This window comes from Lolium perenne, chromosome 5 (genome assembly GCF_019359855.2).
Source record: "Lolium perenne isolate Kyuss_39 chromosome 5, Kyuss_2.0, whole genome shotgun sequence".
Lineage (NCBI taxonomy): Eukaryota > Viridiplantae > Streptophyta > Magnoliopsida > Poales > Poaceae > Lolium > Lolium perenne.
The window spans coordinates 263,694,565-263,718,972 of NC_067248.2; the positions used below are offsets into that span (position 1 = coordinate 263,694,565).

At 45.6% G+C, this 24,408-nt stretch overlaps 1 protein-coding gene and 1 non-coding gene across 2 annotated transcripts; one reads left to right on the top strand and one right to left on the bottom strand.

Annotated features, from left to right (window-relative positions):
* The first annotated feature begins 14,815 nt into the window (after window positions 1-14,815).
* Window positions 14,816-18,431, top strand: LOC127302951 (organic cation/carnitine transporter 7). Its single transcript, XM_051333684.1, has 6 exons — window positions 14,816-14,968; window positions 15,598-15,866; window positions 16,627-16,864; window positions 17,021-17,558; window positions 17,649-17,851; window positions 17,928-18,431. The coding sequence occupies exons 2-6, from the start codon at window positions 15,598-15,600 to the stop codon at window positions 18,150-18,152; spliced, it is 1,473 nt and encodes a 490-aa protein (XP_051189644.1). The 5' UTR covers window positions 14,816-14,968; the 3' UTR covers window positions 18,153-18,431.
* Window positions 18,432-18,694: 263 nt separating this feature from the next.
* On the bottom strand, window positions 18,695-18,767 carry TRNAE-CUC (transfer RNA glutamic acid (anticodon CUC)). Its single transcript has one exon. It is a non-coding gene; the product is annotated as a tRNA-Glu (tRNA).
* Window positions 18,768-24,408: the final 5,641 nt, after the last annotated feature.

Genomic DNA, 24,408 nt, shown 5'->3' on the forward strand with positions numbered 1-24,408 from the left:
CAAGCATATTATACTAAGAATGACAGTTGTGCTCTCAAGAAAGTGCTCAAAGAAAGGATGGAGACACAACATAAAAGTAAAAGATTGACCCTTCGCAGAGGGAAGCAGGGATTAACATGCGCTAGAGCTTTTCATTTGTAAATCAGGAGTAAAATTATTTTGAGAGGTGTTTGTTGTTGTCAACGAATGGTAATGGGTACACCAACTACCTCGCCAACCGGACTTTCAAGAGCGGCTCCCATGAATTATTTGCATGTTTACGTGGCACTCCTTCCAACCTTTCTTACACAAACCATGGCTAACCGAATCCTCGGGTGCCGTCCAACAATCACAAACCATGGAGGAGTGTCTATTTAAGTTAATTAATTCGGGACTGGGAATCCCATTGCCAGCTCTTTTTGCAAAATTATTGGATAAGCGGATGTGCCACTAGTCCATATGAGAGTCCGTCAAAAGTAAATGACAAGGTTGAAAGCTAAACACCACATACTTCCTCATGAGCTATGAAACATTAACACAAATTGAGAAGCATTTTGAAGGTTTTAAAGGTAGCGCATGAGAATTTACTTGGAATGGTTTGAAATGCCATGCATAGGTATTTATGGTGGACACTTTGGAATAACTTGGTTTTCATGTGTTGGGAGGCACGAGCAGCGTTCCCGCTCAGTACAAGTGAAGGCTAGCAAAAGACTAGGGAGCGACAAATCAAGAGAGCAATAACTGTCATAATCATGCTTGCGGTAAAATAAATTAACTGAGGCATAAAGGTGATACAAGAACTCTGAAGCAATGTAAATCATGGAGGCTTAATTGACTCTTGTTCAGTCATATCCATGCGTGAGCATGTGCCAAGTCGATATAAATGAATTATTCAGAGGAGGATACCACAATATCATACCTATCTATGAATAAAACAATGCAAGCAAACATCCATGACATGCTACTCATATTAATAAATTGGAGCTAAACATGAGAGATCATGAACTACTAGACTTTCTTAAATGACATATACCTCACATGAACCAACTAAGCATGCTCACATGGATGAGTATATGTACAAAAATGAAAACAAATGGAGTTCATACCAGCCTCTCACCACAATCAGATTGTCGAATATCGTCATTATTGCCTTTTCACTTGTGTAGCTTGGATAATATGAAATGAAAACCACGCTCCAGCCACCGAAGACCATTGAACTCATAAAGAACTTTATAAAACCAAAGAAGAACAACAAATATTTTTGGTGTTTTCGAATTTGAGAACAAGAATAAAAGGAAACAAGCAAACAAGCAAACAAAGCAAAATCTTTTTGGGTTTTCTTATAGCAAACTAGCAATAGCAAATAAAGCGAAACAAATGCAAGAAACCAAGATAAACAAATGGTGAAGAGAAACAACAGAAATATTTTTGGTCTTTTTGTGTTTTAGGAAAGAAACAAAGCAAGAACAAGAAAATGAAAACTAAAAGAAACACAGAAAAGCGAGATGGCAGAAATCTGCCAAAACCTGACAGCAGTACAGAAATCGATTTTTACAAAAATCTTACGTTGCTCAGCTCGAAAAGTGTTCAACTAATGAAAGTTAGATAACAACCTGGGGAACCTGCACAAAAATTTGCAGCTCAAAATAACGTTCTGGCTGTGCGCACGAATTTTTCTAGTAACAGTCCAGAATCTGTTTTCAGGCAGCACTTCCCCAAATATCATCTCCCTCTCATTAGAAAACCACTCAAAGAGACTAAACAAGTATGTACAAGTATCCAGCAACCATAATATGCAAAGAATGAGTGATGCCGGTATACCTCCCCCCAAGCTTAGGCTTTTGGCCTAAGTGGAGTTCAATCCCATCGACCCCATGAGGTAGTATCTTCGTAGTACGACGAGGATGGATCATCTTCCGGGTATGTGCTAGAAGAAGCACCCGGATACGTGACGGTGTAGTCGTAGGAGGGCTCGGCGTCCTCGGAGTCATACTGCTGGTGGAAATTTTGTATCTTCATATGTTCATCAACCTCCTCCTTAGTGCGCGACCATGGTTGCCTGTCAATACAGAACAAACCTGGCTGGGGAAGAGGGATTTCTTTCTCATCCCCGTCAGCAAACAACATTCTATAGACCATATTATCTAAAGTGGAATCAGTGGTAACAAAATGATGGCTTTTCATAGCAGTGATATCAAGCCTCCTAGGGGTTAATGGCACATCATTAGGATCAATAGGAAGTCTTAGATGTGTTAAAACGCGCAATGCAATAGTTCCTCCAAAAATAGGCCCCCTGTTAGACAGGCGGCGAGCAATAAGAGAACCAAGATGATAAGATGTCCGTCCAGTAAGTGCAATATTCAAGAAAGCAAGATGGTAGCTAGAAATATTGCTAGTGTTCTCCCTACCAAGAATGCTAGTGGCAATGTAATATGCAAAATATTTAATGGCGGGGAGTTGAATGTTCCTTATCTTGCCACGCTGAATGGTGCGACAATCATCATTGGTGATCCCTCGATAGAGCTCCAACAAGTCCCGGGGGTTGTCATCAATCCTCCTTGCTGTACCTACAGGGGCAATATCCAATGCACGACAAAATGTTTCCAATTCCATAGTAATAGGGTTATCATAAATCTTGAATGCAACTGTCGGCTCATATTGCGTGTTTTGGAACTTGAAGCTCTCTACGAAGATTTTGGTGAGCATGTAGTATTGCTCCCTTTCATCTCCCACGTAGGTGGCTAAGCCCGCCTTGTTGACAAGGGTGAAGAAATCATCTAATATCCCTGCATTTGTCAGAAAATCATAACATGGGAAGGATGAAGCATTAGGAGCCCCATTGTCCTCTTCGGGCGCGAAGCTAGGCGCGATGATGTCCTCATTATACGATCGCCTAATTTGGGTGGCGGTCCTAGAAGGCCTCCCGGTGCTGGTTGTTCCTTTCTTGAACAATTCTCCAAAGTTGAACTTCTTCATCTCTTTTCTGAAATTTTCAACAAGTGATATAAAATTTGATTTGGTGACATATAGTTGAGGGAAACTACCATAGGAACTTGCTAGAGTACTAATCATGCATCAAAACTAATTTCTACCACTTAGAACAAGCATGCAAGCTCACTAAACATGTTACCTACAGCAGCAAAATATTCAAGATATACTCAACCAAACAAAATTCTACTTGGATAATCGAAGGAGTCACATACCGAAGAGCAAATGTGCCAAATTTCAGACAGAAATCTGGGATGAGCAAAGAGATCGAGAAATCCTGAGCTCTTGAGCAAAAACGCGAGTGAGAGAAAGCTGGTTCGAGTTTTTTCGGGAGAGAGAATATGCTGGGAGAAAGAGATGAAATAATGGGGCAAGGAGGGGCCCACACCACAGGGTGGCGCGCCCACCTCCTTGGCCGCGCCGGCTGGTGGTGTGGCACCCTGTGGTGCCCCACAGGTCATCCTCTGGTGCTCCCAGGTGCCTCGTCGAAAAATAGGACCAACGGTGTAATTTTTGCGAATTTTTGAAAACTTTGAAAAATGCACATTTCTGGGTATTAAGTTTATTATTACTGGCCAGGAAATTTTTTGAAATCTCCAATTAACTAAGGAACTTTGCAAATTAAAAGTGCTACAGCAACTAGAGCAAGTGGAGGAAGAAAGAGATGTTGTTTACCTCCTCTATGCATATAAAATGTATTTGTTAACAAGGTTGATCAAGTCTTGCCACCAAATAAATTTTACATAGCATATGAAGATATAAACCTTAAATCAATCATGTTACCTTGAATTGTATTGATATGGATCCAATCACTAGAGTTTGATATTCTTCTTTAGGCTCATATATAGGACAATCGATAGTTCCAACTTTGATAGTTCTCACATTAGAAATAGTATTAACTCCGCACGCTTTTTCAATCCTCTTGGGGAAATAGACGGTGTGCTCCTTATCATCAACATTGAAAGTAACCTTTCCTTTATTGCAATCAATAACAGCCCCTGCGGTGTTAAGAAAAGGTCTCCCAAGAATAATAGACATATTATCATCTTCAGGCATTTCCAACACAACAAAATCAGTTAATATCAAGCAGTTATTAGTAACTTGAACAGGAACATCCTCACATATACCAACAGGAATAGCAGTAGATTTATCAGCCATTTGCAAAGATATATCAGTAGGTATCAACTTATCTAAGTAAAGTCTCTTATAAAGAGAAAAAGGCATAACACTAACACCGGCTCCCAAGTCACATAGAGCAGTTTTAACATAATTATTCTTAATAGAGCAAGGAATAGTAGGTATACCTGGGTCGCCCAACTTCTTTGGAACTTTGCCATTGAAAGAGTAATTGGCAATCATAGTGGAAATTTCCTCATTGGGGATTTTCCTTTTGTTAGTAACAATATCTTTCATATACTTTGAATAAGGAGGCAATTTAATAGCATCAGTCAAAGGGATTTGCAAGAATAAAGGTTTCATCCAATCACAAAATTTATTATAGTGTTCTTCTTCCTTTGATTTTAGTTTCTTAGCAGGAAAAGGCATTTGCTTTTGCACCCAAGGTTCCCTTTCATTACCATGTTTCTCAGCAATAAAATCTTCTTTAGTATACTTTTTATTTTTAGCATGCTTTTCAGGTTCTTCTTCAACCTCTTCTTTATCAGGAGCATCATTCTTATCATTATCTTTATCATGTTCATTACCACTTTCAGTTTCAGCATCAGAAATAGAAATACTATTAGGATCATTAACAGGTTCAGAGGATTCTACAACATTTTTATGTTTCTTCTTCTTTTTCTTAGAAGGAGCTCTAGGTTCAATGCGTTGAGAATCTTGTTCAATTCTTTTGGGATGTCCTTCAGGATATAGAGGATCCTGAGTAGAAACACCACCTCTAGTTGTTACTTCATAAGCAAGTTTTTATTTAGAATTATTTCCCAACAAGTCATTTTGCACTTTAGTGAGTTGATCAATTTGAGTTTGAACCATATGAAAATGTTTAACAAGCATCTTAACATCATTGGAGGTTCTCTCCACAATATCATGCAATTCACTAATAGCTCGAGAATTTTCCATTAGATGATTCTCTACTCTCATATTAAAATTTTCTTGCTTAACAATATAATTATCAAACTCATCTAAGCATTGCGCAGGAGGTTTTGAATACGGAATATCTTCCCTAGTAAAGCGCTGAAGGGAATTTACCTCAATCATGGATGAAGGGGGAATTATCTCACATATATCTTCTATGGGAGGAAGATTCTTCACATCTTCAGATTTAATACCTTTCTCCTTGAGAGACTTCTTGGCTTCCCTCATATCTTCATCATTCAATTTAATTAAACCCCTCTTCTTCAATATTTGCGTTGGAGTTGGTTCAGGCGTAGTCCAATCATCATGATTCCGGCCTATTTTAGCCAATAATTTTTCAGCTTCGTCTGGAGTTCTTTTCCTGAAAACACAACCAGCACAACTATCCAGGTATGCCCTAGACTCAATGGTTAGTCCACTATAAAATATATCAAGTAAATCATGCTTTTCCAAATCATGGTCAGGCCGAGCTCTAATAAGAGAGCAAAATATCGCCCAAGCCTCAGGCAATTTCTCTCCATCTTCCTGATCAAAATTATAAATTCTCTGCAAAGCAATATGTTGAGCACTAGCAGGAAAGTATTTCCGGAAGAAAACATCAAGCAATTCTTTTGGACTTTTAATAGAATTAGGTGGCAAATTATTATACCAAGTTTTAGCGTCATCCTTTAATGAGAATGGAAAGATTTTAGCAACAAAGTAAGTACGCTTCTTAACATCATCAGAAAACAAGCTACTCAGAGTAGATAACTCAATCATGTGTTCAACAGCACTTTCTTTTTCAGTACCACAAAAGGGTGTTTTCTCAACAATAGCTACATGAGATAGATCAAGAGAAAAATCATAATCTTTATCCTTAATGTTTATAGGAGATGTGGCAAATTTAGGATCAGGAGACAATTTATATCTAACAGCATGTTCTGCAAGCAACTTTTTAATTTTTCTTGCATCAGTAGTAGCATTGCATTTTTCAATAAAATCATCATCAAGTTCCACATAATCTTCATCAAGATCATCACTAGAGTATTCAAGTTCAGGTGAATTAACAGGTGTAGTAACATCAGGAGTTTCAGTATTTTCAATTTGTCTAGACCTAGCAATTGTAGCATCTAGAAAAGATCCTAACGAACCACTATCATCAAGCACAGCAGAAGCATCATCAATATTATAAGAGTTTTCAGATTCAGCAGAAGTACCAGCATTTGAAGCTTGTGGTGGTGAAACAAGTTTACTTATCACAGATGGTGAATCAAGAGCAGCAGAGGTACTCAGAGTTGTACCTTTTCTTGTAGTGGATGGTAATATGGCGACCTTAGTATCGCGAGGTTTACCCATGATGGAGAATTTGCAGCGAACAATATCAATCCAAGTGAACTTCCAAATAAAGCTATGCTCCCCGGCAACGGCGCCAGAAAATAGTCTTGATGACCCACAAGTATAGGGGATCGCAACAGTCTTCGAGGGAAGTAAAACCCAATTTATTGATTCGACACAAGGGGAGACAAAGAATACTTGAAAGCCTTAACAGCGGAGTTGTCAATTCAGCTGCACCTGGAAACAGACTTGCTCGCAAGAGTTTATCAGTAGTAACAGTTTTATAGCAGTAGCAGTAGTAAAATAACAGCAGCAGAGTAACAAAGACAGCAGTAGTGATTTTAGTAAACAGCAGGATTAAAATACTGTAGGCACGGGGACGGATAACGGGCGTTGCATGGATGAGAGAAACTCATGTAACAATCATAGCAGGGCATTTGCAGGTAATAATAAAACGGTGTCCAAGTACTAATCAATCAATAGGCATGTGTTCCAATTATAGTCGTACGTGCTCGCAATGAGAAACTTGCTCAACATCTTTTGTCCTACCAGCCGGTGGCAGCCGGGCATCTAGGGAAACTACTGGATATTAAGGTACTCCTTTTAATAGAGTACCGGAGCAAAGCATTAACACTCCGTGAACACATGTGATCCTCACATCACTACCATCCCCTCCGGTTGTCCCGATTTCTGTCACTTCGGGGCCATTGGTTCCGGACAGCGACATGTGTATACAACTTGCAGGTAAGACCATAAACAATGAATATCATGATGAAATAATAACATGTTCAGATCTGAGATCATGGCACTCGGGCCCTAGTGACAAGCATTAAGCATAACAAGTTGCAACAATATCATCAAAGTACCAATTACGGACACTAGGCACTATGCCCTAACAATCTTATGCTATTACATGACCAATCTCATCCAATCCCTACCATCCCCTTCGGCCTACAGCGGGGGAATTACTCACACATGGATGGGGGAAACATGGCTGGTCGATGGAGAGGCGTCGGTGGTGATGATGGCGATGATATCCTCCAATTCCCCGTCCCGGCGGAGTGCCAGAACGGAGACTTCTGGCTCCCGAGACGGAGTTTCGCGATGTGGCGGCGTTCTGGAGGGTTTCTGGCGACTTCGACTTCTCCCCAGGCGTTTTTAGGTCGAGGCCAATAAGTAGTCCGAAGGAGGGCGTCGGAGGCCGGCCGAGGGGGCCACACCATAGGGCCGCGCGGCCCCCCCTAGGCCGCGCCGCCTTATGGTGTGGGGCCCTCGGGCCTCCACTTGATTTGTCCTTCTGGCTCCGTCAGTATTCTGGGAAAATAGGGCCTTCTGTCAAAATCCCGAGATTTTTCCTGAAAGTTGGATTTCTGCACAAAAACGAGACACCAGAACAGTTCTGCTGAAAACAGCGTTAGTCCGTGTTAGTTGCATCCAAAATACACAAATTAGAGGCAAAACAATAGCAAAAGTGTTCGGGAAAGTAGATACGTTTTGGACGTATCAAGTACATAGGAGAGAGATGAACCACATAGCTACCGGTACAGCCCCGAGCCTCGATGGAGAACTACTCCCTCCTCATGGGAGACAGCAGCGTTGGTGAAGATGGCGGTGGTGTCGATGGAGAAGCCTTCCGGGGGCACTTCCCCGTCCCGGCGGCGTGCCGGAACAGAGACTCCTGTCCCCCAGATCTTGGCTTCGCGATGGCGGCGGCTCTGGAAGGTTTCTCGTACCGTGGCTTTTCCGTCTCGAAGTTTTAGGTCAGGGACCTTTATATAGGCGAAGAGGCGGCGTCAGAAGGTCAACGAGGCGACGACACAACAGGGGGGCGCGGGCCCCCCTTGGCCGCGCCAGGGTCATGTGTGGTGGGCCTGTGACCCCCCTCTGGCCTCTCTCGGATGTTCTGGATGCTTCCGGGGATTCTAAGATGCTGGGCGTTGATTTCGTCCGATTCCGAGAATATTTCCTTACTAGGATTTCTGAAACCAAAAACAGCAGAAAACAGGAACTGGCCCTTCGGCATCTCGTCAATAGGTTAGTTCCGGAAAATGCATAATAATGACATAAAGTATGCATAAAACATGTAGATATCATTAATAATGTGGCATGGAACATAAGAAATTATCGATACGTCGGAGACGTATCAGAAGCTTCGTGCAAAAATAGGACCCTGAGCGTTGATTTCGTCCAATTCCGAGAATATTTCCTTACTAGGATTTCTGAAACCAAAAACAGCAGAAAACAGCAACTAGCTCTTCGGCATCTCGTTAATAGGTTAGTGCCGGAAAATGCATAAATACGACATATAATGTGTATAAAACATGTAGATATCATCAATAATGTGGCATGGAACATAAGAAATTATCGATACGTCGGAGACGTATCACCTACCTCCCATCGACGACGATGGTGGCAGGGCGTGGGGGCGGCCAGGTGGTCCGCGGCGGACGCTCCACCGAGCGTGGTGGGAGCTCCACTGCTCCTCCCGCCGGCGAGAAGTCAGAGGCGGAGAAGGTGAAGTCGAACCCGGCGCGCATCCGCGGTAGCTACCGCTACCGCAACTACGGCGTCGCTGCGCCGCCCGCCTTCGCCAAGCGCGAGTCGGAGCGGTACTGCCGCGGATGCACCGTCTTCTCTTCCGCGGCCTAGTCGTCCTCGGGGTTGAGCTCCCGCCAGCGCCCGCCGACGACGCTAGTGGTGAAGATGGAGGTCGAGCTGGAGCCGGAGCCGCGGCCCCCCCCCCCCCCCCACTTCGCCGAGGGCGACTACCTTGACGACGAGCAGTTCAAGAAGCTCCTCCCGCAGCTTGGCGTCAACGCGGACCTCACGCCGGGCGACTTCGTTGCGGAGCGGGAGCTCGACACCGTCGTCGGCCTCGTCGCGCGCTCCAGCAAGCAGGACGCGGACAAGGCCGAGGAATGGTTGCACATCGCCGTCGAGCATGACCGCGTGTTCGCCGACCTCATCAGCGACGAGGAGTGAGCCGGCGCACCGCCGCCATGGCACAGGGCTCCGGTGAGCATCCTGGAGCCGATTTGCTGCACTGTAGTGCCATGGCGGCGGATTGTTTTACTTTTGATGTAATGTAGTGCTGCAATGCAGCTGAATTTAGCATGAACTGTCCGATCGAACTATTCTTCTCTTGCACGCGTTCGTTTTAAATTTGCAGGTTCATATGTCGTATCTAAACTACGTGTGTGCTTTTCGAACCATAAATCCAAGTTAGATGTCCTGGATACGCGGTTTTGGAGTTTGGGATTTGCCCGTATCTGCTAGAGATGCTCTAAGTAGTGATTGATTGTCGCGAGTATATGCATGCATACAGATTACATATTGGCACATCTGCGCAGATTCACAGTTGTACTTGTACGTACGTACGCGCGCGCGCGCACGCACAGCGAGTACGAGTACGAGTACGATCGAGCTTTTTTATAGATGAAAAAAAACCTCAATTACGTTCTACTACATGTATGTAAGTATGTTGATGACCCTGCTGCATACATACATATATTCTCTTTGAAGTACCGGGATAATATGCAGAAATGAATCTATATGGTCGATCGATGGCGCGCGCGTGTGCGTGAATCCATCGATCGGTCGGTTTCACTTGTGCGGGATGGGCGCGCCGGCGCCTCGGCGGTTGGTGTCCGGCGGAGGGTCCACGTACCCGTAGTCCTGGTCCTCGTCGTCGGCTCCGGCCAGCTGCCGCTCGCCGCGGCTCATCTCCACGGCGCCCTTGGCCACGTCGCCGAAGCTCGTCGTCCGAGCAGTGCCCGGCAGCATCACAGGCGCTTCCGCTGGCGGCCGCGGCACGGCGCCGTTCGCGCCGCGAATAGCCAGCAGCAGCAACACCACCGCCGCCGCCGGCAACGACCAGGAAGACGGCGACGGCCGCATGATGGACCGTCACGCCTAGCTAGCTAGTCGCTGCAACTATGAATGCTCCCGGCGGCCGAGTGCTGCATGCGCGCCGGGGGGCGAGCTAGCTGTGTGGAACGAGCGCGCGCGGGCAGGGTCATGGAAAGGGCGTGGTGCAACGATCGGCGCGCGTATAAGTGGGCGGGCACGGAATGGAAGCGGGAGAGCGGACAAGGGGCGTCGGGACGGCTGTTATTCGACGCGAGCAGGATACGGGGCGGTGTTCGCGCCGTCCACGCTTCAGCACCTGCCTCTCCGACCAGGTGTCGATCAGATCGACCACGCATGCATGCGTAGGCCAGGTTTAAGCATGTCGATCCACCTGCAAATTTGAGTATCTCCGACCGGCGAATCCCGCGTGATTCCTCGAGTCCAGGCCTCAACTACGGACGCTTACGTGTACCGACCGTTCGCGTCGACCGACCGATCACCACGACGCAGCCTAGCTAGACCTAGACGGAGAACTAGGAATACCGTTATTCTCCTTTGTCCTAGATGAAGAGATATCATAGTGCAAACTGCAAAGTATGCTCGGTAATCAACAGGATGATAAATTGTCTCCTGTCAGCGCAAGGTTTTGAGGAACTAGCTGGCTTGCAACAAGCAGTGGAGAACTTGGAGCAGGATATGCCTCGAAAATCCAATGATGTTTGGAAATATAATTGGGGCACCAGCACCACTTAATCAGTATCAAAGGCCTATATTTTTTTAGGATCCTCCTCATGACTCACCTATATTTTTTAGGGGCCTCCTCTCTCTTTAATTACCATGTGCTTTTTACGGTCTTTGCCGTGCTCTTTTTCTTTGCTTTACCGTGACTCTTTCTTTCGGCCGTGCTCCTTTTTCCCTCACCACGGCAAAGACAGCCTTTGTCGTGTTCCAGGCTCTAGGACACGCGGTAAAAGTTGCGCGGCACGACAAAACGCGGTTTTCCCGTAGCACCTTCTTTGAGATAGCTATGGGATTCTTGCTGTCAAAAGAAGCATCGGGTCTTTTGCTGGCATTTCAAGCACAATAGGCTAAACACAAGAGCTAGCACTAAGGCAGAGGAAGAATTTCGTTCTCCCCGGCCATTCATGTGTCATGTGTGCTTCCTCCCATGTTGAAGCCATCACTCATCCTTTCTTCCACTGTACATTTGTGGCTTGGTGTTGGTCTGCTTCTAGGATTGGTTGTCCCTTCATCCGATGTTCATGGAATTCTGCTAACCTTTCAGAGTGGATTTCAATCAGCCCTTCTTCGTGTAATATTTAAAATTGGAGTTTGAACCACGCAAAGATCATATCTTCAAGGGAAAAAAATTGTTACTCTTTTTAGATGTAAGCAAGTTTTCAAGGAGAAATTTGACTGCGTTATTCTCAGGGCCAACAACAAGAAGATCGCAACTTTAAGCCCATGGGTGAAAATCATAAGTCAAGATTTCCTTATTATTTGTAGGATTTTCTACTTATCTTTCTTTTATGTAAACTCCTTTAAAAATTAATTTGTGGTGCGGAAGGTTTGCGACTCGTAGGACATAAACAAAATCCCTAGGGCATCCAAAATACTTGATTTCAACTCTCGGCAGGACCTTCTTGTACACCAAGAATGTCCATATTGTGGTGGCGGTCATTGTGGGGTAATAATGAAAGTCCATGCCTTCCATTGAACTACCATAACCTATAGGGTAATTTAGAAATGGTTGCCTTCTTGACATGCAAGAAACTCTTTGACAGTGCACGAGTACACATCGTCTTCATCACAAGGTAACAAGCTAATGGATTCAGGGTTGATAAATTTAATCAACTTGTCATCAAACTTGAACATGGCCCTTTTGTAATCTAGCCTTAATGAATCAACAGGGTTTGTGCATCTCACAAGGAGTTCAACATTCCGTGCACTATTGACGACTTATGTGATAGGAGCAGTTACCAATGACTTGTCAGTGTGCAATGCATGGAAAATTGCCTCATGTGAACAGAAACAAACACAGACCAATAGAACACCGGTTAGTGAGCCAGGTTGCAGACTAAGGTACTCCATAACAAAACGAGAAACCATGGGGTTTCAAGACTCTTTAACACCATCCATAGCTCTATTTCTGTGTAAAATCAGTTGTTAGATTAAGAAAATTATAAAAATTTAACCATTACAAATCAAAAATTGTAGTTCCATTCTAGTTCCTGCATCATATAACTGTTATCAAAACATGTAGTTCCATTCTAGTTCCTGCAGCATATGTGTAGTGGGAATGATTTGGGCCCGTCCTGGGGGCAAATGGGCCACTTTCATGTAGTTCCTAGACTAAAACTTCATGGGATGGGGGGAGGGCCTAGCAGTATACATCTCCGCCAATGCCTTCTTTAGTATACAGTGATGCAACATTGGGTGACCTTATGATGTTCATGGTCTTGCAGTACAAAAAATATAACACGTAGAAAAATGCCATATATTGGCTGCTGTTAGAGCATGTAACACAAAAACACATCCAAAATATTGCATGGCCCGAAAAACATGTAGCAAAGTACAAAATAAATCACAAAAAAGATGTTAGTGCAGCAAATGAGAGCAGAAATGAACATACTCCCGACAGAAGGCAGATATTGCAATGTAGCTAGAGAAAAATTAGATGTTGCCTCAGAAAAACAAACCTGCAGAAGCAAAAAAAAATAAACTATTAGCGTGGATTTGAAATTATAAAATTGCATGTAACACAAGCAAAAAATCATATTAAACCATGAGATTAATGCTTGAGCATGTACTAGAGCAGAGAAGATTGTAAAAAAATGCATGTAACACAACTCAAAATTCATATTAAACCTAGTCAAAACTGGAAAAAAAAAGAACAAATCATGCTATTAGTGCTTGAGCATGTAGCAGAGCAGAGAAGATTATAAAAATGCATGTAACACAACACAAAATTCATATTAAACCTAGTCAAAACTACAAAAAAAAAATCATGCCATTAGTGCTTGAGCATGTAGCAGAGCAGATAAGATTATACAAAAATGCATGTAACACAACACAAAATTCATAGTCAAAACTGCAAAAAAAAAACAAAGAATGCTATTAGAGCTTGAGCATGTACCAGAGATTGTAAACAAATGCATGTAACACAACACATAATTCATATTAAACTAGTAAAAACTGCAAAAAAAATAACAAATCATGTTTTTAGTGTTGAGCATGCACCAGAGCAAATCTGCGCACCAGATATCGAATCGAGGATCTGAGTAGTATGAACAGAATATGTATCCACCAAAGTAGCAGAATCTGTTACATCGAGCACCATGATATAAAATGATCTTATACATGCATAGAAATTTACATAGCAGATCATCTTAGATTCGCAACAAATAAACTCACCACCGGTTCGAATCGATATCTAGGGTAGAGAGTATGTAGCCGGAATCGCTTCGAACAAACCGGAGACGCCGAGATGTAGCAGCAAAATTGCGGTGACCTGGCACGAGAGAGAGAGAGAGAGAGAGGAGAGAGAGAGAGAGGATGTATCCCAGAAAAAGAGGAAGATGATGTAGTATGAGGCGAGACGCGCGGAATCACCTGACCCAACTCGCCATCGTCCGGCAGCCGCCGGGATGTGACCGGCTACACGACGATGATGTACTTCCCCAGACTAGCGCGAACTGCAACAACGATAGAACCACCAAATCGCCATCTTACAGCGCACTGAATGAGGGAGGACGAACCATGATCTTCTCCTCCAACTACAAAATCTGAGGGGGAATCGGTGGAATGGCGCATAAATCACGAGATTTGGATGGAGGCGAAGGCGAAATCGCTAGAGGTGCAAGGAATGTATATATCTCTTCCTCTCTCCGGACCTAACGCATATCCCGAAATTTTGAAAACGGGGGATGTAGTAACACCACGTGGTGCGACGCGGGGGGGGGGGGGGGCGCTATCCGGAGCTCTCTGCGACGTTGGATGGATGGTTCCAACACGTGACCTCGCTGTAAGTCTAAAACAAGGTCGACTACAAGATAGAGATTGCGATTGACTAGAGGTGTTAATAAAAGAAGATATGGTACAAATCGGAGTTCTTTTATTTTAGGAGAAACGATTTTTTTTAAGAAACCCGAAGCATATTCCTTTTTACAGGTTATCCCTTTAATAACTCATTGAATTCATATGTTGTCCTATCTCCAACCAAAGGAGAAGTGGTAAGCTATGAATTTTGAGTGCAATTGACTGAAAATGGTTGTACGAAATTTGTACAATCTACAATCATGTGGCAGACGACTTGATAGAAATATTACATGATGATGTTTTGTCTCTACTAGTATATATTTTTATATTTGGACGATTGATATATGTATGAATCCTTAGTGATCAATGGACTCGTCTTCATGTATTCTAAATTACAATAATTGAAGGATAAAGAGGTCATATGAATCGATTGATGCAAATGCCGGAGAGAGCTTTTTAAAAAGAATATGTTCTTTATCAATTAGAAGAGAGATTATTTGTTTAGCTTTTAGGCGTGAAGCGTACTGACGATGATTAAAAAAAGTTAGGCACTTAGCCGTAAAACGGCCGTTTCCTTCCATTTTCCTTGTTAGAAAAACAAACAAAAACGGGCCACCGGACGCAGTCGTCGTCCTTGTGGAAGCGTCCGTTCCAGGCGACTCGGAGGTTGCGCCGGCGCCGGCGCCGGGCTCGCTCCTGCCCCGACGAGGTACTCCTCCCTGGACTCCACCTCTCCCCATATCTCTCCATCCCAATCCCCCGCTATATTGGAGTCCACGAGGAAGTTCAAACCCTGGTTTCCCTTCGGCGATGCGGTGGCAGTTCCGGCCAGTAATCTGACCAAATGTGCAACCTGGGCAGCCTACACATCCAGGGATCTGTTGTCCAAGCGCGAAATCTTGGTCGCTCGAAATTTTAAATCTGACCCGGTAGTTTGGTAGTGTCGTTCTGTTATTAGCTGTTTTTGTGGAGACAAATCTGAACCCTGTTAGGTGAAGAAGCAGAAAAAAAGGTGAAGAAGCAGAAGCCGTTATCTCTGTTCGGATCGGTGCAAGGAAAGGCGATACTTGACAACGTGAATCTCTGACCTGAGAGTATTTTTTTTTGTAGGGGTTAGGCTGTTAGACTATCGCTACTGTCTGAAAGAATATCTTTGTTACTGTCTGAAATTAGCTGTCTTTTTAGATTATCAAATGTTCTCCTGAAAAATTATGGTTCCTTGGTTGCTTTAGCTATGTTTGGTGAGGCTTTCTGCTTCTTATAAGGCACCGTAGTAATACTTCATACTCTGTCTCCAATTCGACTGCAATCTGTATATCATGGTTGTATTTTTTTCAGATGGAGGATGGTGGGTCTACCTATACTGTCGATGAGGCGCTTGTGTCAATGGGATTTGGAAAGTTCCAAGCATTTGTGCTTGCCTATTCTGGGATGGCAAAGATCTCTGAGGCGATGGAAATGATGCTTCTGTCATTTGTTGGGCAGTCTGTCCAAGCTGAATGGGGTCTTTCTGCACAGGAAGAGAGTCTCATTACAAGTGTTGTATTTTTAGGGATGCTTGTAGGAGCATACTGTTGGGGCTTAGTTTCGGACAACTACGGGAGAAGGTATGTCTTTTCCTACTTAACCGTTTTTTGTTGGAAATTTGTATTTCAAATGAATTCAACCCAAACAATGTAACTGCAAAAGTTCTCCTGTGGATAGAGAAGCTAGGCATGGAAAGTTGAGCCAAGTAATGTTTTGGAATGATCCTTTTTACATACTATGGACATAAAACCCTTCACTCGATACCTTCACTAGTTAGGATGTCTTCTGGGAGACCAAATAATGTGGCAGATTAATGTAACTCATGTCTATGCTACAGCTTGCTGCCATCATAACCTTACCCAAGAGGTTGTTAGCTATGTGATGTAGGTTCGAAATTTGTATACTGGACCACTCCCCCCATGTCAGAAGGCAGTCCATACTAGTTCAGAGTGGACTACCTGTGTAGCGAGCTGATAGACATAACATCATGGTCAGGTGGTACATTTTCTGTGGCCGCATCTCACTAGCTCAAACTCACTATTTTTGCTAGTTGCATTATTAGGCAAATTAGATGATTTTTTGTATCTTTCTGTGTGGAAGTATAATGAGAATTTTTTTGATTAAATAGGAGCCATTGATGCAGGGAGTGTAGTTGGTACTCTTATCATTATATGTAAAAGATTTTGGATATTTCTGCCAATCATTTGATCGACAGATATCTGTTATTGACTTCTGACTACTAAGAACCATTATTTTTAGACTATCTATTTGTGTCAGTATATCATATTTACATACTTTAAGTATTTTCCTTCTCATTGTAGCCACTTCATTCTTCTCCAGGGTTGGATTTAATTTCACAGCCCTTGTAACTGGTGGTGCTGGTCTCCTTAGTGCCTTCGCGCCAAACTATTCATCTTTGATTGTACTAAGATTCTTAGTTGGCGTTGGACTGGGTGGTGGACCAGTTCTATCTTCTTGGTTCCTAGAATTTGTCCCTGCTCCCAACCGAGGAACTTGGATGGTTATTTTCTCAGCATTCTGGACCATTGGCACAATAATGGAAGCTTCGCTTGCTTGGGTATGTTCCTACATCACTGTCTATGTAATCTAACGAAATTCTAAATTCTTGATGGCACAAACAGATCGAAGCACACAGACATTCACTCTAATTTGTAACTCTTCCTATTTTAAGAAGACATGCTAATTTGTAGGCACTTATCTGCTTAATTTGCAGGCTGTGATGCCAGCTTTTGGCTGGAGGTGGCTGCTAGCACTTTCATCATTGCCATCATTTGCCCTACTACTCTTCTACCCATTGACACTTGAGTCACCAAGATACTTATGCATGAAGGGCAGAATAGCCGATGCACTGCACGTTATGGAAACAATGGCACGAGTAAACCGTGTGGCTCTCCCTTCTGGACGGCTTACTTCTGGCCATCGAATGGAGCTCCACGAGATTTCAGATTCCTCAGAAACTGCGCAGTTGGTTTCAGCTAGGAAAACCAACCCAGCTGATCATGCTAGCAAATCTGGGATCGGGGGCCTCAATGCCATCTTGAGGCTTCTGTCCCCAAATTTAATTAGATCAACTCTTCTTCTTTGGACCGTTTTTCTTGGTCTTGCCTTCTTATACTACGGCCTTGTTTTGCTAACCTCAGAATTGAGTCACGGAAATAGGATTTGTGGCTCAGAAGGAGAAGTAGCAATTGAAACAACCCACACAATCGATGCTAATCTGTACAGGAATGTATTCATTACTAGTTTTGGAGGTATGTGTGCTTTCTTGTAAGGCCAATCTTATTTGCTTACAAATCCTTTCTTGATAATCCTTAACATTCATGTCACATTGATTGATGCAGAGGTTCCTGGCCTTATTCTGTCCGCTGCCATCGTGGACAAAATCGGGCGCAAGCTCTCGATGTCATTGATGCTCTATATCAGTTGCCTGTGCATAGCTCCTCTCATGTTCTCTCAACCAGAATCTCTGACGACTGTCTTTTTGTTTGGAGCGCGCATCTGCATCTCTGCGAGCTTCATTGTCCTGCACATCTACGCTCCTGAGGTTTGTTCATGCCAGTACCCTCTACTCTGTTAAATCTTTTCCGTCACACATCTCACACGTATATTCCCTACTGCAGATATACCCAACAGCAGTCAGGGCAACTGGCGTTGGGTTTGCGAGCTCGATCGCCCGCTTAGGTGGGATCTTGTGCCCTCTCGTAGCCGTCGGTATGGTGCACGCGTGCCACCAGACCGCGGCCATCGCAGTATTCATCGCGGTGATGCTCGTCTCAGCCGTCGCCGTATCATACTTCCCCCTAGAAACAAGCGGGCGGAAATTGAGCGACCACATCGCTTCCTAGAGCGAAGCTGCGACGGACACCAGACATTGCTGCTGTTGCTGTCGCTAGCATAGATTCTCCCCATACACAATAGAGTTGAGGCCAGAGAAGCCGCACAGTTTCTTTCCTCTTTTTTAGATTACTGTTTCCCCCTGCAAGAGCATAGAAAATAGAAAGATATGAAGTGAATGTGATCTTGGATCCTGGATATTGTTCATTACACTCATTTCAGCAGATATGTACACTGATATATATATACATTATGATTTTTGAGAGAAATAATTCACTGCTAATCTGAAATGTCCACTTTGCTACGGTCTCCATTTGATTGTATGTAAAGGCACCTGTATCTAGGTGTTAGCAGAGCAATTAGGGTGTACAGTAAAGATTCAACATATATTGTCCATCAATCATCATGTTTCCTCTAATTTAATTTTTGCTCGCAATATATGTTGATTGCAAAAAAAATAGGAAAAACTTCGTATGAGATGAACAAAAAATTGTGCACACAATATAGGAGAAAATATAATTGCATTCCTATCATCAAATGTAATGAATAAAAATTCCGTCGCCGGGACTTGAACCCGGGTCTCTCGGGTGAGAGCCGAGTATCCTAACCACCTAGACTACGACGGATTTTGTACATTTCAAGAACATTGCTCTTAAGAACTATGACCGTATGGTACAGGCTCTGTCAATTGGTTCCAATTTACAGGAACGGCAAAAGAAAACCAAATGGCATGCACTGATGCACCATCGCCAAGAGGCCACCTGATGTTGCTGCAAGCCATGTATCAAGTTCGTCGACCATGTCTCCAGGAGGCAGTGAAAATAGCCATTAGCTTGTTTACTGAAAAAAAACCATTCCAGCGTTCTATTGTTCTACATTGGCGCCCAATTAGAAAATATGCATAGATTTTGTACTTACACGCATGTGTGCGGTGTTTCCGTCACCGTTCATTTATTTCTTGAGATTCGTGCCCACGATGGTAGATGAAAATATTTATTTCTTTTTTTTTTCTGAATCTCAAAGCACAACGAACGGTGACGGAAACATCCACACCTATGGTGATAAATACAAAAGTATTTCCATGTACTTAAAATCTTAGTTTCTTTGTACCGATAGCGAAATTCAATGGAACCACGTATATTTTGGTCCAGGCATAATGGAGCCAAATCAGAAGAACATTGCATTGTTACCTTGTGACACTAGCAGAAGTCAACGTACCAGAGTTGGTCGTGAGAATCGGCCTTAGCAGAAAATAATGAGCCAACTCTAAACAGAGTTGAGGTATTTTTTCCAAAAAAAGTGACTACAAAGAAAAAACCAAATTACGGGAGTCGGGTAAATGATGAATTAACTCAAATAACTTTAGAGCCGCTGAAAAAATTAGCTCCAAAAAAATCATATTGGAGTCAGGGAATATTTGAAACAGACCCCAACAATTTTAGAGTCAGAAAGGAACATACCAGCTAATCCACAAAATCATATTGGAGCTCGATAAAATTAGAAAACAACTCCAAAAAGAAAGCCGAGTCGGTCCAAGAATACAATATTGGAATCTCGTAGAATATCCAATAAATTTGGAGTTTCCTTTTTCAAAAACCAACTAAAAACTTATGTTTCATTTACCATTTTCTTTTTTCAGTACCCGCAAAGCCAGGCTCAGAATTATGGACGAGGCTTGAAGCCGCAAACCTCGTCCATAATTTTGAGCCCGGCTTTGCGGGCAAGCCTCGTCCAAAATTCTGAGCCAAATCGGAAGAACATTGCATTGTTACCTTGTCCATGGTTCTTCTAGTTCATTGAAAGTAGCTTCATCTATTTTGTGTTCTATTAGAAATATATTGCTAGGGCATGAGTGCGTGGATCAGAGGTTGGAGAGTTCTCCTTTACGAAAAAGAAAAATATAAAGCTTGATGGTGACATGGGAGAAGGTACATCCTTGTGTTTTTCTTTATTGAACTGCCCTTGCGATGTTGTTGATTATCCCCACAAAAAATAGTGGAGAGGGGACGGGGCTAGCTTCGGACATGAGTTCTACAAGGACTCTGCCTCCGGACGGACCGACCTCGCAACAACATCATCACGGTCCATATTACCTTACCCTGTCTATCTACTAAACGCGAGACGAAAACAGGACCCAACCCCGCGCAACGCCACAGCCTCGCGGAAACATGGCGGAGCCGATCGTCGTAGGAACGCTGCTGCGCCGTTCCAAGCGCGCCCGCACCGCCCAACCTTGCCGGTACATACACTTAGTGTCTACTAGTAAAAGCTCATCTCGATCCATTCATCATCATTCTACTACATGGAAAACATTTCTACAATCGGCCGAGATTCATCGTGACTTTGCATGCAGGAGGGACTGGGCCAACCTGACGGCCGGGCCGGCGGGGCTGATCGCCCAGCAAGTCCTCGAGGACGATGTCGCCGGCTACCTCCGCTTCCGCGCGGTGTGCGGCGCGTGGCGGCGGTGCACGGAGCCTCCGTGTGTGCACGGTAGCCTAGATAGCCGCTTTCACCCCCGCCGCTGGATCATGCTCCCCGAGATCTTCGCCGCCAATGTGGACCGCCGCGACTTCCTCAACGTCTCGACGGGGGAGCGCATCCGCGTGGACCTCCCGGAGCTCCGGGACCGGCTCGTGATCGGTGCCACCTCCGGTGGCCTCCTCGTCCTGTTGTGTGGAAATGACACTCGCGATATGCACCTTCTCAACCCGCTCACCCGGCAGCTCACGGCCCTCCCAAATGCAGCCTCGCTGCTCAAGAGCCAAGAGAACATCACCTGGTTAAGCGAATTGGAGAAATTACAGGTGTCCAGTGCCGGCCTCGCTGACAGCTCGACGGTGGCGTTGTACTTCAACGACCATGAGATGGAGCTCGCCGTCGCCAAGCCCGGCGATGAGCGGTGGAGCTGCCGTGTGCAACTAGAGTCGGACTCCATCGTCTCAGCCTTATCGTTCGCGAACCGCTTCTACTGCGTCACTGGCACAACTAGAGTGGACAACGATGGTGAGTTGATCAGGGTGCAGCGAGCGTCGGTCGGAACCAAAACCCCGAGGTACCACGTGCACCGGGTTGACCTCGGCTTAGGCAAGAAGGTGCGCATCTATGACCTACAAGGGCGTGCCGTGTTCGTGGGTGATGATGGCCGCTTGGTATCGGTGCACGCTGGGCTGTCCTCATCCATCAAGGCCGACACAGTCTACTTGTGCAGGTGTAGCGGCGATGGGACGATGGGGATTGCGGCCTACCATGTGAAGAACGGGTGGATGGACCAGATGGGGCTTGCACGCCCACCAGGGCACCATCCTAGACTACTTGTCGCACTACGTCTATCGTTCGGAGGATACGGTGGTGTCGGCGCCGATACGTCATTGTCGTAGTGTTAAGGCAGCGGATGCTGGTGCTGGTCCACGGTAGCGGAAGGCCAACTAAAAGGTGAGTGGGAACGGAGAAATGCTACACCTACGGGATATTTTCTACGGGATGACGTGGCTGTTTTTGGTTTGTTGTAAATCAGTTAGCTCCCGTGATTTTAGGCCCATGATGGATCCACACAACTCCACCTCAACCCGTAAAAAATTTACGTAAGTGTAGCTTTATTGGTGGGAACGAGTGGATCAACTAGCTAGTAGTTGGCATCCACTCGGACTACGTCAACGGATGACTAACTCAGTCTTCTGCAGGTGCTCATAGCGGATAGTGTGTGCGTATGTGTGTTCGTAAATGCGTTATGTACGTTGTGTTAGTGTCTGTATTTGTATTGTGTTTCTAGAAAAAAAGTGGAGACATGTGACCGTGCACGTCTTTAACTTCCATATGTGTACTCGGTGGGCTGGGCTTCGATCGGATGTACAGGAGTTCTCCAAGGACTCGATTCCGGACGTAACCCGCGACACAATCGAAAATGCTACACTTACGGGCACAACTTACGGGAATAAATCTACGGGATTACGTGCATGGTTCTGGTTGGTTTAAATCTGTTTGGTCTCCTTATTTTTAGGATCGTGGGTTTGTCTCAGTTCTCCACGTCTGCGCGTAAGTGGTTTCCGTAGAAAATTTTACGTAAGTGTAGCATTGTTGCGACACAATCCATATAACTTGTGCCTAAACGCGCGGCGAAAACAGCAGTGCAACGCAACAACGAACCCAACCCGGCGCTCATTCGCTGTGGATTTGCATGCGCGCAGGAGGGACTGGGCCAACCTGACGGCCGGGCCGGCGGGCCTGATCGCCGAGATGGTCCTTGCGGACGGCGTCGCCGGCTACGTCCGCTTCCGCGCGGTGTGCGGCGCGTGGCGGCGGTGCGCTGATCCCCCACGCGCGCACGGCGGCCTGGACAGTCGCTTCCACCCCCGCCGCTGGATCATGCTCCCCGCGGTCTTCGCCGCCGATGTGGACCGCCGCGACTTCCTCAACGTCTCGACGGGGGAGCGCATCCGCGCGGACCTCCCGGAGCTCCGGGGCCAGCTGGTCATCGGGCACACCTCCGGTGGCCTCCTCGTCCTGCTGTGCCGAAATGGCACCGGCGACATGCGCCTCCTCAACCCGCTCACCCGGCAGCTCACGGCCCTCCCGAACGCGGCCCCATTGCTCAACAGCCAGGACAAACTGGAGGTGCTCAGCGCCGGCCTCGCTTACAGCTCGACGGTTGCGCTGCACTTGGACGACCGTGAGATGGAGCTCGCCGTCGCCAAGCCCGGCGACGAGCGGTGGAGCTACCGCGCGCGGCCAAAGCCGGCCTCATACTGGGAGACGGACTCAGACTCCATCTTCTCAGCCTTATCGTTCGCGCACCGCTTCTACTGCGTCACTAGGAACGGCGTCAAGGCGGTGGACGCCGCCGTCACCGCTGGCCGGCAGCCACAGCTCGTGGTCGTGGTCGAGGAGGGGAGAGGCGTGCACGAGAACTACCTAGTGGACAACGACGGTGAGCTGATCAGGGTGCGGACGATGCCGGGGCTGAAGATGCCCAGGTACGAGGCGCACCGCGTGGACGTGGACGCGGGCAGGATGGTGCTCGTCGACGACCTGCGCGGGCGCGCCGTGTTCGTCCGCAATGGTGGCCGCTCCGTTTCGGTGCGGGCCGGGCTGTCCCCGTCCGTCAAGGCCAACACGGTCTACAGGTGCACCTGTAACGATGACAACAGGCCGACGATTGGCGCCTACCATTTGAAGAAGGGATGGAAAACATTTGACATGCGCGTCCGCCGGGGCAGCACCATAGACTACTTGTCGCGCTACGTGTGTCGCTCGAAGGATGCCGTGGTGCCGGCGCCGCTAAGCCGTTGTCGAGGTGCTTGGGCAGCGGCGGAGGCAGCTGCTAGGGATCCACGGAAGCGGAAGCGGAAGGCCAACTCCATGGTGATTGGGGACGACTGGGTCAACTAACAGTGGGGCGTCCACCGGAACGGCTAGAACAAATTACAGGCGGCTCTCTTCTTATCCTGATGCATGATCGATCCAAGCTAGTAATAGGTACTACCTCAGGTCGGTTTTAATCCACGCACGCTCCCGTCTAGCTCCAGCGTTCCCGTACCAACTCTCGTGTCCATTAAAGTCGACCGAGGAAATAGTGGTCACACACAAGAGCGGGAAAAGAGACGAGGATAAATTTTCTTTCAGTATAGATAGAATACTGTACTCCTACTTATTTTCAGAACTATAACTTCGGAATACTGAACTTTTGAAGTTGTCAATATGATACACCAATCGAAGAATTTTTTGTTTGTTCATTGCAACCACACTTTCGAAGACCACCGTTCATTTGTTCGGTAGTGGCTCAGGCCAATAGGTGGAAAATCAACACTTAATTATATGCCTTTAGACGTTATTGATCACGGTTCCAAGAGGATCTCAACGAGTCTTAGACAAAGAACACGAAGCTTTGAGGAGATTCTACGGTTAGGATGGCTCAATGATAGCGGGTCCCCTCCTTCTTCAATCGTGTTCTTTGTCGCTAAATGTGAGACACAAAGTTCGGAACACGTATCTATGCCAACACCCTTGTGAAGATGCCACCATCCTTGTGAAGCACGACCATCACACCTAAGGCTAAGTCCACCGACCACATGAACACACACACACTATAACAATAGGAGACATGGCCCATGTGTGGATGAATAAGAACGAGGCACCCACACACCCACTGGCGGATCTACAGCTTGCTATGGGGCTGCACAGGATACCCCCTAGAAAAAGATTTCTTTGCAAAATTGTAGTTTTTCACCACATATGCACCCCCTAAAATAAAAGGCTGTGTGCATCACC

Bases quoted from the DNA above. Each gene is read 5' to 3' on its own strand.
- LOC127302951 (XM_051333684.1), top strand. From the start codon at position 15,598: ATGGAGGATGGTGGGTCTACCTATACTGTCGATGAGGCGCTTGTGTCA. The intron at 16,865-17,020 runs GTATGTTCCTAC...CTTAATTTGCAG, and splicing joins TGGAAGCTTCGCTTGCTTGG to GCTGTGATGCCAGCTTTTGG. The intron at 17,559-17,648 runs GTATGTGTGCTT...TGATTGATGCAG, and splicing joins ATTCATTACTAGTTTTGGAG to AGGTTCCTGGCCTTATTCTG.